The sequence below is a fragment of the Camelus bactrianus genome, chromosome 12 (assembly GCF_048773025.1).
Source record: "Camelus bactrianus isolate YW-2024 breed Bactrian camel chromosome 12, ASM4877302v1, whole genome shotgun sequence".
NCBI lineage: Eukaryota > Metazoa > Chordata > Mammalia > Artiodactyla > Camelidae > Camelus > Camelus bactrianus.
In genome coordinates this window covers 22,960,741-22,982,414 of record NC_133550.1, presented here as the reverse complement: position 1 = coordinate 22,982,414, position 21,674 = coordinate 22,960,741, and the positions used below count along the sequence as shown (strand labels likewise).

The window sequence follows — 21,674 nt, the reverse complement described above, 5'->3', positions numbered from 1 at the left end:
AGTTAGTAGCTGTCACTAATTTAAAAAATAGTTAAATCTCTTTTTAGAAGAAGCTAAGAGTATAGACTTTTAAGCTAGTAGGAGGCATGAGTTAAAGTGTCAGCTTCTCTATGTGTGAGTGGTGTGCCCTGGGCTAGTTAACCAACAACTTCTTTTGGGACCCATTTGCCTTTTTTGTAAAAAGGGGATGATGTTACTTTTCTGTAGACTTCCTTCAAAATGCTGACCTGAGTATCCAGTTAGGTGGCGTATGTAAAAATCATGTCCAATTTCTAGATGAGCCTCTTATTAAGCTGGGCTTTTTCACTCATTCATTCATTCATCCAGCAAACTTTTACTGGAGATTTTTAACACATTGACTTAAAACCAGTTGTACATGTTAAATTTCTACTACATTAACAATCTTCAGGATTGGAGTCAGATTTTATTCATACCATTAACTTTGGTGCCTCACACAGCACAGGGTCCAGAATTGGTACTCAAAATAATTCTTAGAAGAAAAAAGGAGGAACACGAAGGGAAAGATGATGGTTCTGGCAACTGCAAGTTAACAGAGGATAATGCAAAGTAGTGATCAAAGCTACAGGGATATTCACATATTAAAATTTAGGAGAATCCATTACCAAACATAATATGTTTTGTGTGAAACAAGGTTAACATATGCATTGACGCTTTCATTTTTAATAAGCTGAGAGTAAAACAGGAACTGTTTATCCTTTTATTTAATTTAAATGAACAATCCATAATTGTTTTGGATTGTTTATAATGCATTTACTATGCATTGTGATACATTTACATTTGCAGCGTTCTTTTCTGCCCATGTAATCGTTCCCTCAGATGACTTATTTTTAGATTCTCATTCCATTGAGCAGTTAACAAATTTACTCTGCCCACTTAAATTTCCTGTTTGAGAACAAAGTGTAGATGAACAGACAAACTACAATTTTGGCCTGTTAAGATCTAAAGACATTAATATTTTGTGAACTACCTCAGACCCTAAATCATTTTTTTTTAACCTAGAAAAAAAATCAGTGTAACATCGTAGGTGCATTTAACATGGTGTGTGTATGCACGGCTGGGACACTGTGCTGTGCACCAGAGGTTGACACATTATAGCTGACTATACTTCAATTTAAAAAAAAAAAAAAAAGAATGTTAGCAATCTGCTTCACCATCAGAGCAGGAGATCCTAAAGTTACAAAGAATGTCTCTCGTTTGAATATTTAAATATTATGCAGTATATTCGATTTTACTCATACCTCTTCAGAAAGAAAATATATTTATAGATAGAATAAAAGCAGTTGTAAGACTTTAATCCCTTTGGTTATCTAGATCGTAGAGCATCACTTACATACCATTTAAATCTCTTACTGAAAAAGTTGCTTTAAATCACAATGAAATTCTGATGCACATTAACATAAAAAAGCTACACTCATGCTAAGTTTATTTCTGTAAACAATGGCTATATACGTTAAAGCAATAATTAACAAGAACTAAGCAGTCAACATATTTTGGATCAGAGGCCACATTTCATATATCCATGATTTTTATAACAAGATTTGTCACCAAGTAGTCTGTACATTGTTAAGTAAAACACCAAAGCCCCAAAGATACTTACATGCAAATTATTTAAGCATTCAAATCTAAAAGTAAAAGCGGCAGATTCGTTTCTTTTCCTAGGAAAGACTAGTCATGGCGTTGGCTTGATTTTCAAATAGTTTTTAGATTTGCCACTGAAATACAGAAGCCCTATTATAAACATCATTAGACTGAGACAATGGCAAAAGACAAGTTAATAAAACCTCACTATTTTTCATTGTTTATTCATGATTAATCCAGTAATTTTGTATTTTTCCTAAATGTTTGTTTAAATTCTTTTTAATGATTTATTGTTAAAAGAAAGTCTAGTTTGCTCACTGTCAAGTGCCCTGGAGCCTAAAGTTAAATAAGCTTCCTTGTTCTTAGGGTGATTTAACTCCCTGAAAGGAATCCCTATTTGGCCAAGTCCTACTGTCCCGGCAGGGCTAAGTGCTCAGATTCATGTCAGATACATAGGTTGTATGTCAGTTCCACCTGTGGAAAAAATGTCCCTTAGCTGCTAAAGCTACAGCTGAATATTCAAAGCTTAAAGAAGGAAATTAAGTCAGTTATTAATCCAAGATGTAAAACATTCTAGTAAAAGACAGTTACTTTTATTTCTGTGCTTTTGTTTGTCTTATTTTCAGCATCATGAACTCAATGGGTGATCTTTGAAGAGAAAAACAGTCTTGAATTACTTATTCGAAGTGTGTTGGGTCTTAAAAGGAACATTATGAAATGGGGAAAACATGCACTCTAACATAAACATACTCTATTTTTAGCTCTGTTCAAAATAAAAAGGCTAATATTGATTATAATGAAAAGGATTACAGTGAAATGCTTTGGCAAATAATATTTGTCCTGGTGAAGGCAATATTTGATTCAACTAATAGTAGTATAATAAATTATTCTAGAGTTATTTTTGAAATTATGTGCCTGTGACCACAATATTTGTACTTAGAGTTAAACACACAAAATTTGATTTATTCATTGATTGTAAGACAACACGCTCTTTGTTTCTTTATAATGTGTAAAATTTTACCTTCAGAATATGAGTTATGGGTTTAAAGGAGTATTTTAATATCCCAGCCTTCAATATTTATTTTATTTAAAGTAAATTATCTTTTAACACCCCTACACACTCAATTTCATTTCTAACACTCATGTGGTGACAGCTGAATAGTAAAATAAAATCTCTCAAACTTCGCATTAATTTCTTAATCAGGAAAGGAAATCGTATAGCTTTACAGATACAAAGAAAAGCCTACGTTTTGTTTGTTTCTGTGCAGTTAACGTACATAGTTCAGCAAAGAATGTATATGGATAACATAGAAGAAGTTTGGAAGTATTTATCTGTGAATCACAGTTACTTATTAGGCTCTATGGTTCAGTACACGAGTCCTCTGAGGAAAGTGTAACGGTTTCCTATGGGAAAGGACGATTTGGAGACTCAAAGAAGAATTGACATTTCATCATTCTTTAAGATGTTGACAGATCTGGGAATGATGCTCAGAATGAGCCACAGCAGTTGTGTGGGAAAATGTATGTCCTCTGTAAAAATAGGGTCTTCATCCATGAGACTGGGCAGCTGGTCTCCCAGAGCCTGGAGGAGTGCAGAAACAAAGTATGCTTTAGTATTTATCTGTACGTCTCCAATTAGATGCAAATCCAGTAAGATATAGCCACAAATAAGATATAGTATACAAATCCGATAAGATACAGCACCCGCCTTGAAGGACTCTCAAGGAGAGAAAGTAACTTGGAGAAAAACAAGAGGCTATTGGACTTGGCAGTTAAAAGCAATTTTGTGATTTTTGAGAGAGTGACTTCAGTGATATGAAGTGAAAAACAGATTATTGGGTAAAAAGTGATTATGAAACGGAGTATGAAAAATAGTCATAGATCAGTTCTTTGCAGTTCGGTGACAGGAAAAGGTGTGATGGCTTGGAGATGAAGAGCACAGCAGGATTACAGGATGCTTTTTAAGAATGGAAAGACTGCATAGGGTAGTCACCACAGTAGAGAGACTGAAAATCAAAGGATGATATAAAAAGATGCGAGTAGGGGAGAACTGGGGTCACTGATGGGGCAAGGTTCCAGAATAGGTTTGGGCATTGAAGATGAAAGCTTAGGAACAATGCTAGATTTCTAATATTTCCAGATATTTGGGTGAAGCCTAATTGTATGTTAATGCACATACACCATCTTAACAGTTATTTGTCGACTGAGGCATAAAACTAACATAACAATGAGTTGTTAGAAAGACATAGGATTCAAAAGTAAGAGCTGTGAAATATTTTCCTAACAAAATATGTCTCATGTTTCAAAATCATAGTAAATGAAAGGACACAGAAAAAAAAAAAAGAAAAAGATGGGAAGGCAAATGCTTCCTTTGTTGAAGGAAACCGGCACATTTCCTATGGCATTGAGTCAATTTTTATCTTGGCAGTAAAACAGATTATCACAACAACTATGGGACATTGTTATTATTATTGAGTGGATCACATGTGCAGCTTGTCTTTTCTAGTGAAAGAAAAAAATGTATGGGTTCTGTAGTGAATGAGAACTTTAAGGTCAGAAAAAAAAATCACACAGTATCTACTTTTTGTGGTTTTGTTCATTTATTTGTCTATTTGTTTCAGCACCTAATGTGGCTCCTTCAGATGTAGGAGGTGGGGGTGGAAGCAACAGAGAACTGACCATAACATGGGCGGTAAGTATTAAGAAGTTGCATATATTATAGCCTGCTTTACCTACACTGAATCTCCAGCCCATTTTGTTTCCAGAAGTAAGTTGAAATAAAAGACAATGCCCCAAACACAAGCAAGAATAAATTACCAAAATTAATTTTTTTTTCCTTAAAGGCATGCCAGATTTTACCTGGCTTACTATGGCTTAGTGTGAATTCATATGCAAAAATAGATTCTTGATGCTAAAGGGTCTGTTGGCCTGAAAGATTAAACAAATGTTCAACTGTCTTATTCAAGAGATGTTCTGAACTCACTGTGGCCTGATAATGCAATTGCAATTTATAACATTTGCTCTGAACTTTCAAAATGCCATAGATTTGGTTAAAATGTCTTTTGTATCAGGACCTGTTTTTAAATTAGAGTTTGCTTTCTCCCTTGAGACTTACTTTGATCACCACATGTAATCTATCATGATAGGTAAGTCTTTAGAAGTCTCCCCAAGTGACTTGTTACTGAGATGTCCATAACATTTTATTAAGTTTGTATGACCCAAAGGGGAACTTTCTATCAGAGATTATAATATCGGGAAAACAATGCATTTTACTGGAGTTTTGAACTGAGAGAGATATTGGGAGGAAAGGGAAGGCTTTGATAGCACAAATTTGTATGAATCAGACATCTGGCATTTATCAAGGTAACATATTTTATATATAGCTCTGTGTATCCATTAAATATTTTCAGTATTGAATCACTGCAGATAATCAAAGAACACAACTAAGGCTCCAAAGGATTCTGAGAACTGCAGGAAAAATGACAGTTTTTATTCTTTACATGAGTCAAATTGATTTATGTAATTAATGAATATTTAGTAAAAATTGACTTACTTCACTCTGTGCTGTGTATTTATATTTTATATTTGACATTTAAATCATAATTTTAAGTAAGATTTAAGAAAACGTTGCCTCTTCTTTGTTCAAATTTCAAAGATGCGTCAGTTTTAGTGACAATATCACATACAAAGGTGAAGATATTGGGAAAATTTGAACACCTTACTCCTTTCCATAGGCTTGATTTTCTAAACTCTGTATGTATCTGACACACAATAAGATGGGGAGCTTGTCCAAAAAGTCAGAATTGGAAATCCTGTTCCAAAAATTTGAAATCAAGTCTCTGGGAATAGGACCTGAGACCCATTAATTTTTGAAAGCTTCATAGCTTATTCTGATATACGAATTGCAAAAAACTAAGTCTAGAACTATCAAGAAAAAGGATTGACACTCTGGTGGGGATGTTAAGCTCTTCTATTAATAATTTAAAATCACATTTTGTTCATCCAAGTGGTCATGCTTCAAGATTTCTAGACTGGGCAAACCAAGTATAACTTCACCCTTTGAGCTTTATAGATTTCCATATGTTCCCATTTAACATAAGGATACTCAAGCCACTGTGTTGTATTCAGTTCAAGGTTTTTCCTCAAGACACCTTACCTTTGCTGTTCTGGTAAAAATAAATAAAAAAAAAAAAACCAAAAAACCAAATGTACAATATTTACAATGGGCACATTTACCTTATTGGCTAAAAAAGACTAAATGATGCTCACTCCCTAAGTTTGCTTTGAGTCAGTATTTATAAAATAGTGTTAAATTATGGAAGCCCCCTGGGGGCCTCCCTGTCTTCTAGGACCTCTTATTTGTACTAAAGTTCCTTGTTTTCACAGCGGAAAAAGAAAAAAAAAAAAGGATTGATAAGGCCGACACAGACTCCTTTATTGGGCAGTTGATGTGTAGTAATTACTCTGAGAAAACAATGGGAAACAGAGCTCTGGCTTCAAAGTGGAGTCGTCTGGGGCCCGGAGCCAGCCTCCCACAGATGAGGGCGGATGTTCCTCCTTTCTCCACGCCCCTTCTGTCTTTGTCCTCGGACGACTTTCTGTGGTTCGGTTACAACACAGTTAACTCTCTTACCATAGCCTTTCACCCCAAAAGAAATTCATTTACTTACCCACTGAAGAAATATTACTTGAGGCCTCAGTCTGGGTTCCAGGGACAAAGAGGTAAATAAAACGCAATAACCTTGCCCTCGGGCTACTTACGTTCTGCTAGTCGAGAGAGACAATAAAGTAGATGACCAGTGAGAGATACAGTGTGGGTCATGGTAATGTGAAAGGGAAGAAATAAAGTGGGGAGATGGGGTATGCAGTACTGAGGAAAGGGTCTTGAAATGGCAGATCCCGTGGCCAAGAAAAACATCAAGGAGATTTTTGACCTCTAGAAAGTGAGGGAGGGGCCTTTTGACACATGGGAAAGCATCCTAGGGAGAAGCCCTGGGATGTTCCAGAAAGAGCAGACTCGGTGAGTGACGCCATCGCGTGTTCGAGCACCTTTGTGCCCCGGCCTTTCCAGGCCGCTCTCACCTGTGAGCTCAGTGTGCTTTTACAGAGAGCACGCTGTCACGTGTAGCGTGATTATTGTCGGCGTCGGATTGTCTCCCTCCCGCCCCCCTTCATTGACTGTATCGCTTAACACCATTTCCTATTTCAATTTCTGTTCAGCCTTTGTCAAGAGAATACCACTACGGCAACAACTTCGGTTACATAGTGGCGTTTAAGCCGTTCGATGGCGAAGAATGGAAGAAAGTGACAGTCACTAATCCAGATACTGGCCGATACGTCCATAAGGATGAGACCATGCGCCCTTCCACTGCGTTTCAAGTCAAGGTCAAAGCCTTCAACAGCAAGGGGGACGGGCCCTACAGCCTCACAGCCGTCATCCATTCAGCACAAGACGGTGGGCAGACGGGGGGCAAAAACCGGGTTCTCCAGAAGGCGCTTCGTTTGCTGCCTTTGGGGCTACTTACTAGGATCTCTTTAAGATACAATGCGTTTAGTAAACGAGTGTTATTTAGAGCCAAATTAAAGTGTCAGCCCCTTTGTCTAAATGACAAGAGCGTTGCCAAAATCTTTCTCATCCTTGAGATGTTTACGGTAGTTAGGGAATCTCCGCTAAATCATTGGCTTAGACCCCTGTTCCTGGCCTCTTGATTATAATTTTGCAGTCAGAAATTCTCCAGACATGATGGGAACCTCCGTATGTCTACACATTTATAAAATTCACTACTTGACAAATTCCTTAATGTTCACTTTTTGATTAAATTTTTCCTTTTAACTCAAAATTATGTAATTGTAGCATTTATGTAACTTTTTTGTCATCACAGTACAGGGCTGGAATTTTATTGAAGGGAATTTATGAATTCTATGAAAAAGGAATCAAAAACCCAGTTGAAATTTATTTCTTTGAAAGAAAAAAATGTCTGAAAGGCTATTCAAGGGGGAAAAAATACAGATACTGGTTCTCCTTGTTTTTCAAGAAACTTTAACTGAATGGAGCATGCTCCTGGAGGACTTCATATATATATTATAAATATATATATTATATGGGATTATATATAATTATGAATATGTATCAGCATAGTACATATAGGTATTATATACAAATATAAAATTATATATAAATATATCATTATACATAATATATAATGCAATGTATTATACAATATGCAATTATATAATGCATTATATATAATTATATATTACATGTTATAATATATAATTATAAATATATATAATTTTATATTTGTATATAGTTATATGTATTTATTATATATTATATATTTTATATATAATTATACATATTATGTATTTATATTTGTATATAATTATATATAGTATATATATGCATTATATATACAGATATATAATAATAATGAGTTTCAGATTAAACATAATTATATTGATTTCTATGATTTCCTATCTAAGCTGCTCTGCTTTTTATTATTTATTTTCCTATTAAAAAAGATAAGACCTCCTCCATCATATCTCTGTACTCATATACATCTTATACATAATTAATGGCCAGAAAAGCAAATAGGGAGTTTCATTGCCCTCTGACCTAACACATTTGTGCTTGGCCAAGTTTCTTTTTGCACATGTGTAAGAAGCACAGATGGAGGAGTTTGAAACCTGAAAACTATGTGAGATGCTCTTCTGATCTCTTAGAGGAAAAGCACTATTAATTTCCCCAATTTGCATTATTTTTGGTCCACAATAACCATTTAGCTACCCCTTAGAATTTATGCTCTTCAGTCATAGAGTTATTAGCTTTCATATTTGCTAAAAGTTTAATATCTATTCAAATCACCACATGATCTTTACTTCCAAGACAAACATGTATACACACACACATACTTTTTTAAAGTTAGCTGAACTAAATGCAGAGAAAGAATGAAAAGTAGAAATTATTTAAGTTTATTATCAATTCAGGACTTTCTAGTCCTGAGTAATTAATCTTAGTTTTTCTACACTTGTTCTGATTCCGCAGAAGTGTGATAAGTTGACTTGGTGTGAATTGTTTGAACAACATGAGTACATCTCACAAAGAAAATGAAAGTGTAAAGCATTTTACAAGTTATTTTCTCACCCAGTATCATTTTTTTTTTACTGTTTTATTTGATGCCAAAGTAATCAGGCAAAAGGTCATGCCTGTCATCTCTTTAGTTATAACCATCTGTATTTAATTGTATTTCTTTCCTAAATGTTGCATGAGTCTCATAAAACCTGCGTGTGCTGAAACTTGTGTGTGCCCCTCTTCTCTTCTGCTGCTGAGAAATCAATCATAGCACCACACGTTGATCTTGATCGGAGAAGGCGACAGCGTTCACAGGCAGGACGTTTTAGCGTAAAGGATTATGGCTTGTTAATAAAAGACAACAAACATTGATCACTCCTGCTTAAGATTTCCTTAGTCTCTTTGTGTAATTTTCAGAAGGGATGTAAATTACATATTTTTTCACTGAACAGAGGCCTTTTTGATACATATTTGACTTGATGCCCAGTTGGAAGATTAGACTTATAAAAGCTTTCCTGAGCCCACAAAGCAGTGGATGTCACAACTTGTTTCAAAGGATCTTTAAAAAAAAAAAAGTCTTAGCTTAAACATGAAAGAGAAAGAAAAGTATTGCTGGGTGTCTTTAGCACACATAAATAGGAGGTATTAGAAAGTTGAAAATTAATTGTAATGTATGATATTCTACACTAAATACCAAATTTCCTATTTTTGATAATATAGTTGTCATTCCTTTAGGCAGCAAATGGTGCTATTCGAGTTTCTTAATATAAGCGTCTTCTATAAGAATATAATGTTCTCATCAAATTCCGATTTCAGCTCCCAGTGAAGCCCCATCAGAAGTAGGCGTAAAAGTCTTATCAGCTTCTGAGATATCGGTTCATTGGGAGCATGTTGTAGAAAAAATAGTGGAAAGCTATCAGGTGAGTCCAAATTTTATCAAACCCATAATTATCAGCATGCGTTTTCAAATGTGTTGCATCTTTCAACGTTCTGTGTCCCTCTGATTTATGTGACAATTAACACTATATTCTCTGTGCTTAATATGTTGGACATTTATAAACAAATTTTTAAGAGTAGAGCAGAGTTTCCTAACTGGCTTATCTATGAGAGGTGTAGAGTCCTGTGTGTAGGTAAACAATTGGCCAAAATAAAAACTAAGGTAGTAATAGTAGGGATTAAGCAAGATCTTTTGAAACATTCTTATAAAATGTTGGGAATCTCAAATTTGGGGGAAATCATTTTGGTAACTTGGTAATTTAAAATGCCATCCTATTTGAATCAGTAGATCCACTTCTAAAAGGATCTCCAAAGTAAACAAAATATACTAAATATGTATCTTATAATGTTATCTATGAAGGCAGAAAATTGGCAACACTCAAAATGCCCCCCCAAAAAACTCCCCTTGAAGTGTCTTAAAAGAGTAGTGGGAATTAACTAGATAGAAGGGAGAGGACCTGTCTTAGTTAAAGGGAGTAAGACCTGGAAAATCAAACCTAATTTTGTTGCAATCTTTAACACGATGCTAATGAAATTCAGACTTGATTGTGTACGAAAAATGAAGTCATCTCTGATTTTTAAGCACAAAGAGTGAAAATTAAGAGGAATTGACATCCTCTTACCTTGGCAGATGAGCAACTGGATGGCAAAGAGAGTCAAAGACTTAACCTGAGTTAGCGCTAACATAATGAAGTGTCAGAGCAGTGTCTAAAACTTAGATTTCCTCATTCGGAGTTCGGCGCTGTACACCAGATCACAGAGCCCGCCTCCTGCCTTATTCAGTGAGGGGACAGTGACTGACATTCTGGAGCCATGGCCAGTGAGCTGCCCACCCCGTCAGCTTGCCCTCTTAGTTCTTGTGCTCCCCCTCCTCCTTTGCCCATGGAATATGCATTTCATGGGGGCAGATTCTGTCTGTTTGGCTATCAGTGACCAGAGCAGTGGGGCTACGGTAGGCAGCATGCAAATATTTGCTGAGTGCTGATAGTTAGCATGAGGTATCCTCAAATAAAGTGCTGCAGTCTGGTTATCCCAAGGCTATTTTTCTGAGATGTAGCCCGAGGTGCTAGGTTGTAAACACACAAACAGGAAGTGTTTCTTCTTGACATCGTAGGTTATGATTTGGGTAGATGTCAAAGCGTTTTCAGTTCATCTTTGCAAGCGTTCAGCTGAAGTTGTCACCAAGGGAATGGAATTATAGGAGTGGACTGTGGAGACGCAATATTCATAACTTATTAAACTTACAGTTACATTTACAGCTGGTAGAAAAGACATGGGAAAGAGAGAAATTCACTACGTGTTACAAGCCCCTTTAGTAAACAAATCCAAGGTATCTTGGGAGAACACATCAATATTTAGAGCTTTCAAGCCATATCTTGGACATAGAAGTTCTTCCTTTTTATATTATCCATTTCTAAGTAATAAAAAAGAGAAAAAAGATTATTTAATATATAACCCACTCATTGAGTCAAAGTGCTAAAGATGCATTTTACTTTGTTAAGCACATGCTACAGAAATATATGTTGTCTTTGTCTAAGAACTATATATTGACAATTTTATGACTTCCAACATGCAGAGTACAAAGGAAATATGAGACGGGAAGCAGTGCGCTGGCACCAATGAATTTAGACAATAATCAGAACCTACACTCTTGATGGGGAGGATTTTCAAGTAAATCTTCAGCAAAAAATAATCTTTAAATTATCTTTTAACAGCTAAGATTTTCTCGAATGATTAAAAAACCTGTATGCCATCAAGGAGTTTAGTTTCACAGATCTCTGGCTTTTTGCAACTTCACGCTAGAAAATTCTTAGCTTTGTTGCTGAGCAGACATGGCTTTATCTCTCAGATCTGTCACTTAAGAATTTTGCGGAAAATTTATTCAAACTTTCTGAGCCCTAGTTTACTCACCTGTAAAGCGGAAAGTAATGAGGGCCTCACAGCGTGTTGTGTGGAGGAAATGAAATAACCAGTGTGTGGTGCTTGTCCCTGTTCGAGAACATTTGAAGATGATGATGAGGGTGATGATAAGAATGATATTTGTTGAGCCTTACAACGTTAAACACTTAATTAAAGCTAATCATATTGAATCTACACAGTGCCAGGGTATAGACACTGTTATTTTAAAGATGAAGAACTTGAGGTTTAGAAACATTTGTCTGAGCAATAATTGGCATAGCCTGACTTGAACCTAGGTCTTGCCTCTCCAGAGCATGGTTAATTAAAAATGCTGGAAGTAAACCACAGAATTACTGTTTCCATTTATTCTTTCTTAAAAAGTTTTAAGTCTTTCACACAGAGCTTTGAATATCAAAGAGACAAGCATGAAAGCTTAAAAGAGAAAATCCGTAACATTTATTTTCCTCTAAGAAAATGCCCCGTATGGAAGTGGGGGTGGGGTGGGGAGGGCTTGAGTCACTAAAATGTGGTTATTGTTTCTATTTTAAAGTAATGAAGGAAGAAGCCAATGGTTTAACAAGTTAGATGGTTAAGAAAACTAACACCCCATTGCACTTCCCATGAAAATGTACTATGGGTCTATGTTATAAAGAAACAGAGAAAAAAGTAGCACATAAAATAAAATAAAGTAGAATAAAATATTTGGAGAAGCCCAAGTTCTGTGTGACTGACCCCATCGCAAAGTTAATTTCCTGACATTTCAAGTGAGGACTGTAAGCAACTGGTTTACAAATAATCTCTTCCTTTGTGGTTTTAAAGTGTATCTTGTAGAAAGTTCAGATTTTATGCTTTATTTTCTTCTTGCCTAGTTAAAGAGCTCCCCACTTCTAATCTTAATACTCAATTTTCCACTGCCTTGTCGGTGAGCGAGAGGAATGCAAGAAGTGTTTCTTATCAAAGGCTTGTTAGGACTTTGGGTTCCTGCCCAGGAATCCACAAATTACTTAGTCTGCTCACCCAGCAGGTAAAGCATTCACTTAATGAAAACAAGCAATGTATGCTATCAGGAATAATAAATACAAAAACTGAATTAGAGATTAATGCAGATGATTGATTTCACAATTATCTTAAAAGATTATCAAGCCTGAGTAGTTTACTCAGATGTCTTTGAAGGTTAAATTATTATAGTAAGCATAAGCTCAATTCTAGGAAGTGCCTTATTTTCTTATTTTGGGGAAAGCATCCATCTTCACCTGGATCTCCCCAAAGCAGAGTCTGACGCACAGGTGTGGAAAAAGTTAGTGTTTTTGTTGTTGTTATTGTTGCAAATATTTGTTTGTTTTAAAATGATCCCTGGAAACAGATATGAAGGAACACAGTATGACCAGGAAAGGGAGAAGTTAGATTAAAAAAACAATGTATCTTGTTGGCAACCGCTGTGGGCAATTGGTACCACATCCCTCGGGATCTTTGAGGAGCTTTGTAAGTGTGGCTCGGAATTGCCCCACAGGGGATGAAAGTAGAAGCATTCACCCACTCCTGCCCCCCATTGTTTAAAAGTGGCCCAGGGGCATCACCTCCCCTCCCTTCCCCTCCCCTCCCATGGACTTCGGGGCAAGGTTCATCCCGCAGCATCAAGGACGCTCACATTCTAAAATAAGGAAATCAGAGGTTACTTGGCACACTCAGTAACTCTCTCTGCTCCCGAGTTAGCAGGACATAACTAAGGCAATGCTTAAATTTATTGTGAAATTCAGTGGAGATTATGTAACACATAGATCCCTGCCAAAATCGGATGAATCGAGTAACTGGCCATTTAGGATACAGGTGCAAAGAGTAAATTAAAGGAATTTTTCTGTTCCTTTTGCATTGTCAAAATGCCTCGTGGAATTTTGGGTAAAAAGTCACAAAAATTTTGTCACTTTAGTTCCTCATTTTAGTGCATAGTGTCTTTTAGAAATAGCCTTTATTATATTAATCTACTTAAAAAGTTTCTCCTCTTTAAACTGGGTAGGGAAGTTCTTATAATAGAATGAAGATGGTAAAATGGGGTCTACATCTCAGTCAACAAGCATTTCTATAAAAATGCCTGAACCTCATGGACTTCAGTATTGATTGTTATAAGACACAGTAAATATCCTCATTCTAGGTTTGTTGAGGAAATAATGCAGGTGGACGATCCTACTTTAGGATCGTTAGTGCCTGGCATTTCATTGGGATAACAATGTTCATTTTATTTCCCCTCTGACAAGCTGTGGAGGCCCTGTGTGTAATGTAGTTCAAATGCCCATTGAAATCTGCCTCCTTCTCAGATGAATGTCTTCACTGCCTGAGCGCTTCTAACACCAGGAAACTCACGCCTTCACACAAAGCTACGATCCACATACAGTCTTCTCTCTGCCAGCTGAGATCTGCCTTTGGAGTCCCTTGGTGCAATTCTCTTTCCTCAGTTCTGAGGCCATCCTTCTGGTCAAAGCACAGAAATGCCACAGAGATTCGTTCAAAACTACTAGGAAATATGTTATTTGCATCAGAAAAATGGTCCCTAGTAAACAAAATAAAAATAATGCAAAGGGAGCCAATAAGCAATTAGTAACCAGCCTTTGTTCTGAAATGTGCTCATACTACATATAAACCTCACTTGGTTACTAAGGGAATTTGAGCCATCCAGTTCCATCTGATAATAGTTTCATATGTGTTTAGTTACATAAATTAAAATTTCAGGATTATATAAATGTTAGATATTATGATCTAGGTATTTTGGCTATTTGTGAAATTAAAATCCCATTGTTTTATAGGTAGGGCATCTAAAATATATAAAATAGCGCTCCACTTATAAGCAATCCTTTCCTTTTTATTTATAACTTAGATATAATTATAGATTTCTAACCAATTAAACAGTCTTATTTGAGGAATGAAAATAATAACTTATAGCCTTTTACTTAAACTTTAAAAGACAAGGAAAGCTATCATTGATACATCCGTTGGTAAAAGTAATCATTTCTAATCACAACATGGATGAAATATTTTAAAATTTATTTTAAAGATAAACAATTTCTACAATTAATCAAGTTATTAGGTATAATATTTCTTTGATACCTGGCTTCTATACAGGTCAAAGGAAATGACTTTGCATGCATACTTCTGAAATAAGCCCTCAGAAAGTAATTATGTTAGCATGTTCTAGGCCACGTGACTATTTTTATTTATCAGTGGCTTTTAACAATTTGAAATCATGTAAACAGAAATAAAGCAGAAAACAAGTGACATAAATTATTGTGGCAAATACTTCCAAACAGAGGCCAGTTTTATATTTTGAGAATAAATTGTATAGAGTTTTTTGGCTTTTTCTCCAGAATTTTTCATCAGTGTCAGACTATTGCAGGCCATGCGGTGAGCCTTTGATTTGCTGTCGACATCTGTAATCAGATCTGCATCGTGCCCCTTGCCATATTCTAAGACTGATAGAAATGTAAGTAGCATTAAGTAACCTTTGAGAATACGATGCTCAGACAACATCAGCGGTGTCCTAGACAATTGAAAGGCGCTTTTCACAACTGAAGCGTCTGAATTATGAAAAAGTATAACTCAATTTGAACGTTTGCAGATTCGGTACTGGGCTGCCCATGACAAAGAAGCGGCTGCACACAGAGTTCAAGTCACCAGCCAGGAGTACTCGGCCAGGCTGGAGAACCTCCTGCCCGACACCCAGTACTTTGTGGAAGTCAGGGCCTGCAACAGTGCAGGGTGTGGACCTCCCAGTGATACGATTGAGACCTTCACCAAGAAAGCACGTGAGTCTCAACGTTTGCATTGTAGGCTTGTCAAAAGCTCCCAGTCGATTCAATCAGGATGCAGGTACATTTGAGAGGAACTTCCTGCCCATCAGTCTGAGCACATTAGGCTTTCAATTTTAAACTTTAAAAACAAAGACAAATGCACAAAAACATTATTAGATATTGTAGATGATGAAAGAACATGGAGAACACCATCATACATTTAATGTTCCATGGTAGAGAAATAAAATTACAGAGCCTCCCTTTGTAAAGCCTGTCCCCCAAATTTTGCATCATTAGCTAATTAACTTATTATTTGAAACTTGGTTCCCTAGGAATGCGTCAATAGCATGAGAAAATAAAAATCTCATGATGTGTCTGTGCTTTGATTTATAAACCGTTGTCACTGCACAGTGCGAATACAAGTTCAATGCTGTAGCATCGTGTTCAGTCTCTTACTACTGTATGTTCTGTTAATATAACAAAGCCACCTGCCCTGCTCACATTCTCTGGTCGTTCCCATCTCCGTGGCTTCACACGATAGCTGATAGCTCCTTCTCGAACCCACATTCAATAGACAGAAGAGGAGAATTTATATTCAGGACTCAGGGAAGCTTCCCAAGAATTTGAAGGGATGATTATCATAAGAGCGGGACAGAACTGGCAAAAAACCAGCACTGCATCTGAACAGGGCAAGGGCAGCCATTACTTGTGCTCACAGATGCTACCAATTGAGACATGCCTCAGGCTCTGACTGGCTTGCTGGAATGTTCTTATCACGTGCCCTGGTCTGCACTGAGTGCCCATCGTGGCCCCTCTTGCTCCAGCACTACTGTCCTCTGGGGCGAAGGTGCTGTTGCTGGGGGAAAGAGGAGGCACATTTAGAGGGAATGGAACCAGCTTGGACCTCAGGGCTTTTGCTCTAGCACCACAGGACCCGAAACTGCCCCCAGTAGGGCAATGATGGCTAATGAGCATAGGCGAAGCTCCAGCCCACACCTGGATCTGGCTCTGGCTCTAGTTCCTCCTCTCCAGCCTCCCCTCCCACCAGAGTGATAGTTACCAGCACACCCTGGGAGAAGATGTGACCCATGCTCAGTGATAGAGCATGTGCTTAGCATGTACAGGGTCCTGGATTTCAATCCCCAGTACCTCCATCAATAAATAAATAAATGCATTAAATAGTTAATTAATTAATTAGAAATTGGGCAGAGGACATGGAGCTAGCATAGCATGGTTAATGAGAAGGAGCAACCTGAGGGATAGGAGGAAAGATTGCAAGAGATTATGAATTTAAGAAAAGATATTCAAGAAAGAATTCAAAGGTCAACTCTGTGAAATGCTCCAAAGATGTTAAGTTTGAAAAGAATAAAAAAAAAAAATGACGTTAGAATTGGCCAAGTAGAAATGATTGATGACCTTGAAAACAGTGGTTTCAAAAGAGTGGTGGAGAGAGACACCCAAATGTAGGTTGGTGAGAAGAGATGAAGAGATTATTATATTACCTACCTCTCAGGGCCACGTGGTGCACTGAATGAACCCGTGGATGTAAAGGGCACACCCTGGTGTCTGGCATATGGTGCACACATCAAAATTAGCTGTTATTACTACTGTCACATCATTATCAGTATTATATCTTGTGATGTGATTAATTCCAGTTTGCAGGGCTCAAGCTGGGTATGGTGACCATCAATCGTGTATTATTATTTTCACAGCTCCAAGCCAGCCTCCAAGGATCATCAGTTCCATAAGGTCCGGTTCACGCTACATAATCACCTGGGATCATGTGGTTGCACTATCAAATGAATCTACAGTGACAGGATATAAGGTATATAAAAGATGACTGGTTTACTTCCCACACACGCTTCATTCCTACAGAGAGTAATTGATTGGTTTTTTTGTTGTTTTGCCAAAACCCATTCAGCTTTCTTATTCTAGCTGTATAGCAGAATCAGACGATGTAATGCCATGGTAAATTTTGAAACAAGAAAAGATCTTCAGTGAATTCCAGGAAAATGCTACGCCACGTGAGATAGATGGAGTAACTGTTTCAAAGAATAGAGTTGTTAGAATAATTAGTGCTTAAAGAAGAGAGAAAGAATCCATTTTGGTTTGGAAATGATTAAGATAGTATTGCCCAGAATACAGAGATTTCTTTGATATATTGCAGTAACTTCTGTAAATGAACAAAAAGGGAGACAAGATTATTTCTATGCATTCTCTATCACACATAATGACTTTTTCATTGCAGACCAAATTTTAGGAATGATGTGAGAAAAATTTAAATTGTGAGACAATTTTTTAGACTTCAATATATTGAAAGAGCCCTCATTTTATAATGTTTTTATAAAAAGACACTTTTTTTCCCCCTTCTATTTTAGGTCATTTCAAAAAATAAAATTCAGATGCTTAAGATGCATCCTCTTGGATCACGCAAAAAAATAAGTGAAATCGTTGTCTGTGAATTTTTAAAAAAACATGAATTTTCCAGCTAGTATTACACGTAGCTTCCTAAAATTTTTTTTTTAATCAGTAAAAGTATAAGCATTTTTATTCTGGTTGTAGTGTTAGGGCATTGGATCATCATTATCAGTTAATTAAATATTCATATTTTGAAACTTTTAAAGGTACTCTATAGACCTGATGGCCAGCATGATGGCAAGCTGTACTCAACTCATAAACACTCCATCGAAGTCCCAATCCCCAGGGATGGAGAATATGTGGTAGAGGTCCGGGCACACAGCGATGGAGGAGACGGGGTGGTGTCTCAAGTCAAAATTTCAGGTAAGCCAATCATTGAAGACACATTTCAGTTAAGTACTCATAAGTTTCTAGGTCCATACGGACTCCCAAGGGTAAAGGTGGGGCGGATATTCCCACCAATGTCAATATCATTTGTGAGTCTGGTTCAAAATGACAAGGATGCACTGAAACTTAATATTTCCTCCTTTATGAATCACAAAAACACATGTGCAACATATCAGACACTTGGTGGTGGTTATCTGGAAATCAAAGCACAATTAAAATCTCAAAAGGTGTTAAAATGGTATGTAATATTAGACCATTAGATAATAATGTCAAACTTCTCTATCAAAAGGAAATTCACTGGACTGCTATTCATATTCATCTAACTCCCTTTTCTTTATCTTACACGTAATAATATAGTAATAAGATAGATAGAAAATAGATGATAGCTTCTTTTTTTGCCACCTTCCTCTCTTTGTCTCAGTCTTTCTATTCCTTTTTTGCAAACTCCAATTACTTCTCTGGTGACTGAAATAAAATCACACAACGTGAGAGTTGTGAGTTAAGTTTTATTTGGTGCAAAATGAGGACTATAGCCTGGGAGATAGCATCCCAGAAACTGAGAAACTGTTCCAAAGAGGCAGGGGAAAACTCAGTATTATATATGATTTCAGTGAGGGGGCTACGTGCAGTCAAGCACACATCTAGGCAGAGGCTTGCTGCTGGTCACAAAGAGGAGATGTCACTGTTAATGATTTTAGTGCTTTTCTAGATATGAGGAGATGCAAGAATTGGGGTCATAAAATCTTCTCCTGAAAATATCTAACTATCTGAAGGTCTGTTCAGCCAGTTTTCCCAGAGCACAGAGCGCCTCATTCCTCATTTCCACCCTGAACTCCTTTCAGGGTGTGTTGGAGGTCAGTGGCTGCAGCGGCTTTTGATTTAATCCAAGCAGAGGTAGATGGCAAGTGCCAATGTGATCTAACCCTTGTAGAGGCAGATGGAGAGTGCCAATTTTTAGAGGAGGCAGATGGAGAGTGCCAATTTTTAGTTAGCATCTCAAAGCATTGGTTAATTTGAAATAAATATTTAAGGCAATGATTTATTCCCTTTTTGGATTGGTAGAACTCCACTATTTGTTTAAATTTTGATACTTTTTTCTCACCCTGTATGCATGGTGTAGTTTAATTATCCTGAATTAAAACTGATGTTCTTTTGAGAATTTTATGAGTCTATGAATACTAGAAGATGCTATATCAAAGACTGAAATAATGGATTTAGAACAAAATTTGGTGATGTATAGCTAAATAGATGAACATGTTGTATATTAACCTATTAAAAAATCCTTTAAAACAATGCCAGAGTTTTTTTGTGCAGCCACAACTATACAAAGAAACTGTTGAATTCACACTAGGAAATGTTAGATGTTAGGTGAATAGTATTATTCTAGAATTTTAAAAATATGAGTTAATGCTTATATGCCTTATGCTGCTTATTCATTTATTCATTTAAAAATATACATTAAATGCCTATAATATGTCAGGCATCATTTATATACTTAAATTGTGCAACCATTTGTATTATTTCCACAAGCGTCTGAGTCCACATAATGGTCATCTCCTGCTAGCTCTACTGTAATTCTAAAATTTTTCTTAACTTCCAATTTTGGCTTCCTATAGTCTATTTTCTATGCAGCAGCCAGGGTGATCCTTTCAAGCAAAATTCAAATCACATAACTCTCTTTTTAGAAAGACATCCTGTAAAATAAAGTCTAAATTCCTTACCCCAGCTTAGGGTGACCTATATCCTCTGGCCCTGCCAAATTCTGTCTCCAAAGTTAAGTGATGTCTCCCTTGCTCTGTTAACCTTTTTTTTTTTTTCTTTTGCTTTGTGAACATACCAACATTATTCCTGCCATTGCAGATTCATTCTTGTCATTTTTGTTTCTGCTCAGATGTCATCTCCCCAAGGAAGAATTATACGGCTGTCAATGTAAGACAGCCCCCTTCTCTAATGCTCTGTCAAAATCACATCACTTTTAAAATTTCATCATAATATTTACAACCATTTAAAATAATTGTATTTATTAATTTATACTGTTTATTGTCTGTCTTTATCCTTACTTGAATGGAAACGAGTTCTTGCCTGCCTCGTTTGGCCCTTGAATCTCCTGCACTTAGGGGACATATCTGGCACATAACACGGTTTTAACAAATAATTGTTGAATTAATCTGTGATTTCTGTACAGAGTAAGATTTAGTTACAAGAATAATTTGGGCAACTTAAACTCTAATTTAGAATGTTGATAGACTTTTCCATTGGACATATGATTTCCACTATGACATGTGCTAATTCAAAAGTTTGATTCTTAGAAAGATTAAGACTTCATGTTAGAGATATTCTAGAAAATTTATCAGACATAGTAATGTGTAACTCTTTCTCTCTGACCTGAACAGTGTTATCTGCTGTCTTTATAAATTATCCCCTATTAGATGCTTATAGTTCACATAGAGGCAAACATAGTATTGCAAATATTTTATCACAAACATGCTATGTCTAATCAGTTCTGAACTGTCTTTTAAGAAGCTTTTGTTTTTATACATCATTGTGAGTTAAATTAGGAATAAGATGAAGATAGCTACAATATTTTAAATATAAGTATTAATAAATTAATTTGGTTTATGGCATAGTCACTGACAATTTAGAATATAGATTAACAAGGATCTTTGATCATAAATAAATGTTCACAGGATTTCATTATCTATATGTGAATGTGTATAGTTTGAGCCTGTACATTTCTTTTAGTTTTAAATGTACCACAGCTATGTTAGTCAAATCAAGACTTTTAAGGACATTTTAGAGTCTGGACTTCTTCCAGAGGGCAAAAAACGTAGTCATTTGCAATCTTTAAGGTGAAAGTGACATATTCAAATATTTGCACTTGAAAAATCATGTTGGTAATTGTGGAAAATATATATAGTAAGGGAGTAAGATGTAAGGAGATGAATTGCAAGGTTATTATCATAGAATGATTAAGATGCTGATGGTCTAGACTGGAAAGAGGGCAGTGGTAAAGCCAAGGGTAGGTTATAAATGAACAAGGCATCTTTTCCATTTGATTTAAAATGACTATGTATTCATTTTGTCGACTTGATGTCTTCTAATAAATGTGTAATTTATCCTGATGTTACCATAGATGACGTAATCTAAACATTTAACCTACTATTTTTGGTAACTCTAAGCTATTAAGTTAAACTATATAACCAAAGCCACTGACTTCAACACTGATGAAAAACACATTTGGTTTTTTCACTTTGGCCTCTTCTTCCAAGTAACAGGAGATAAAGGGCTGGGAATCCATTCTCCAGGTGGAACCTCTGGTGTTTAACCTCATTACTCACATGCTTATAAAAGGAACAAGAGAATAGCTGGAATGTTTAGATTTAATTCACACTTTGTGAAAGTAAAATGCTTTATTAATATCAGCAATTTTACAACTATCTCCTCTGTAAGTGCTTTCAAAAACCAAAACTATTTTGACCATCTAATTTTGTGCAATGCCTATATATAGAAGGACAGGGCAATAT

General features: G+C 36.2%; 1 protein-coding gene across 4 annotated transcripts in view; it reads left to right on the top strand.

Moving 5' to 3' along the window:
- CNTN1 (contactin 1) overlaps positions 1-21,674 on the top strand; it is a 286,623-nt gene that overhangs the window by 237,769 nt on the left and 27,180 nt on the right. For all 4 annotated transcript variants that reach the window (XM_045507046.2, XM_045507047.2, XM_010970535.3 and 1 more), the window contains 6 exons: positions 4,221-4,291; positions 6,820-7,054; positions 9,488-9,591; positions 15,174-15,360; positions 17,058-17,170; positions 17,970-18,126. In XM_045507046.2, the coding sequence (XP_045363002.1) occupies positions 4,221-4,291; positions 6,820-7,054; positions 9,488-9,591; positions 15,174-15,360; positions 17,058-17,170; positions 17,970-18,126 (867 nt within the window). The remainder of the gene's footprint in view (positions 1-4,220; positions 4,292-6,819; positions 7,055-9,487; positions 9,592-15,173; positions 15,361-17,057; positions 17,171-17,969; positions 18,127-21,674) is intronic.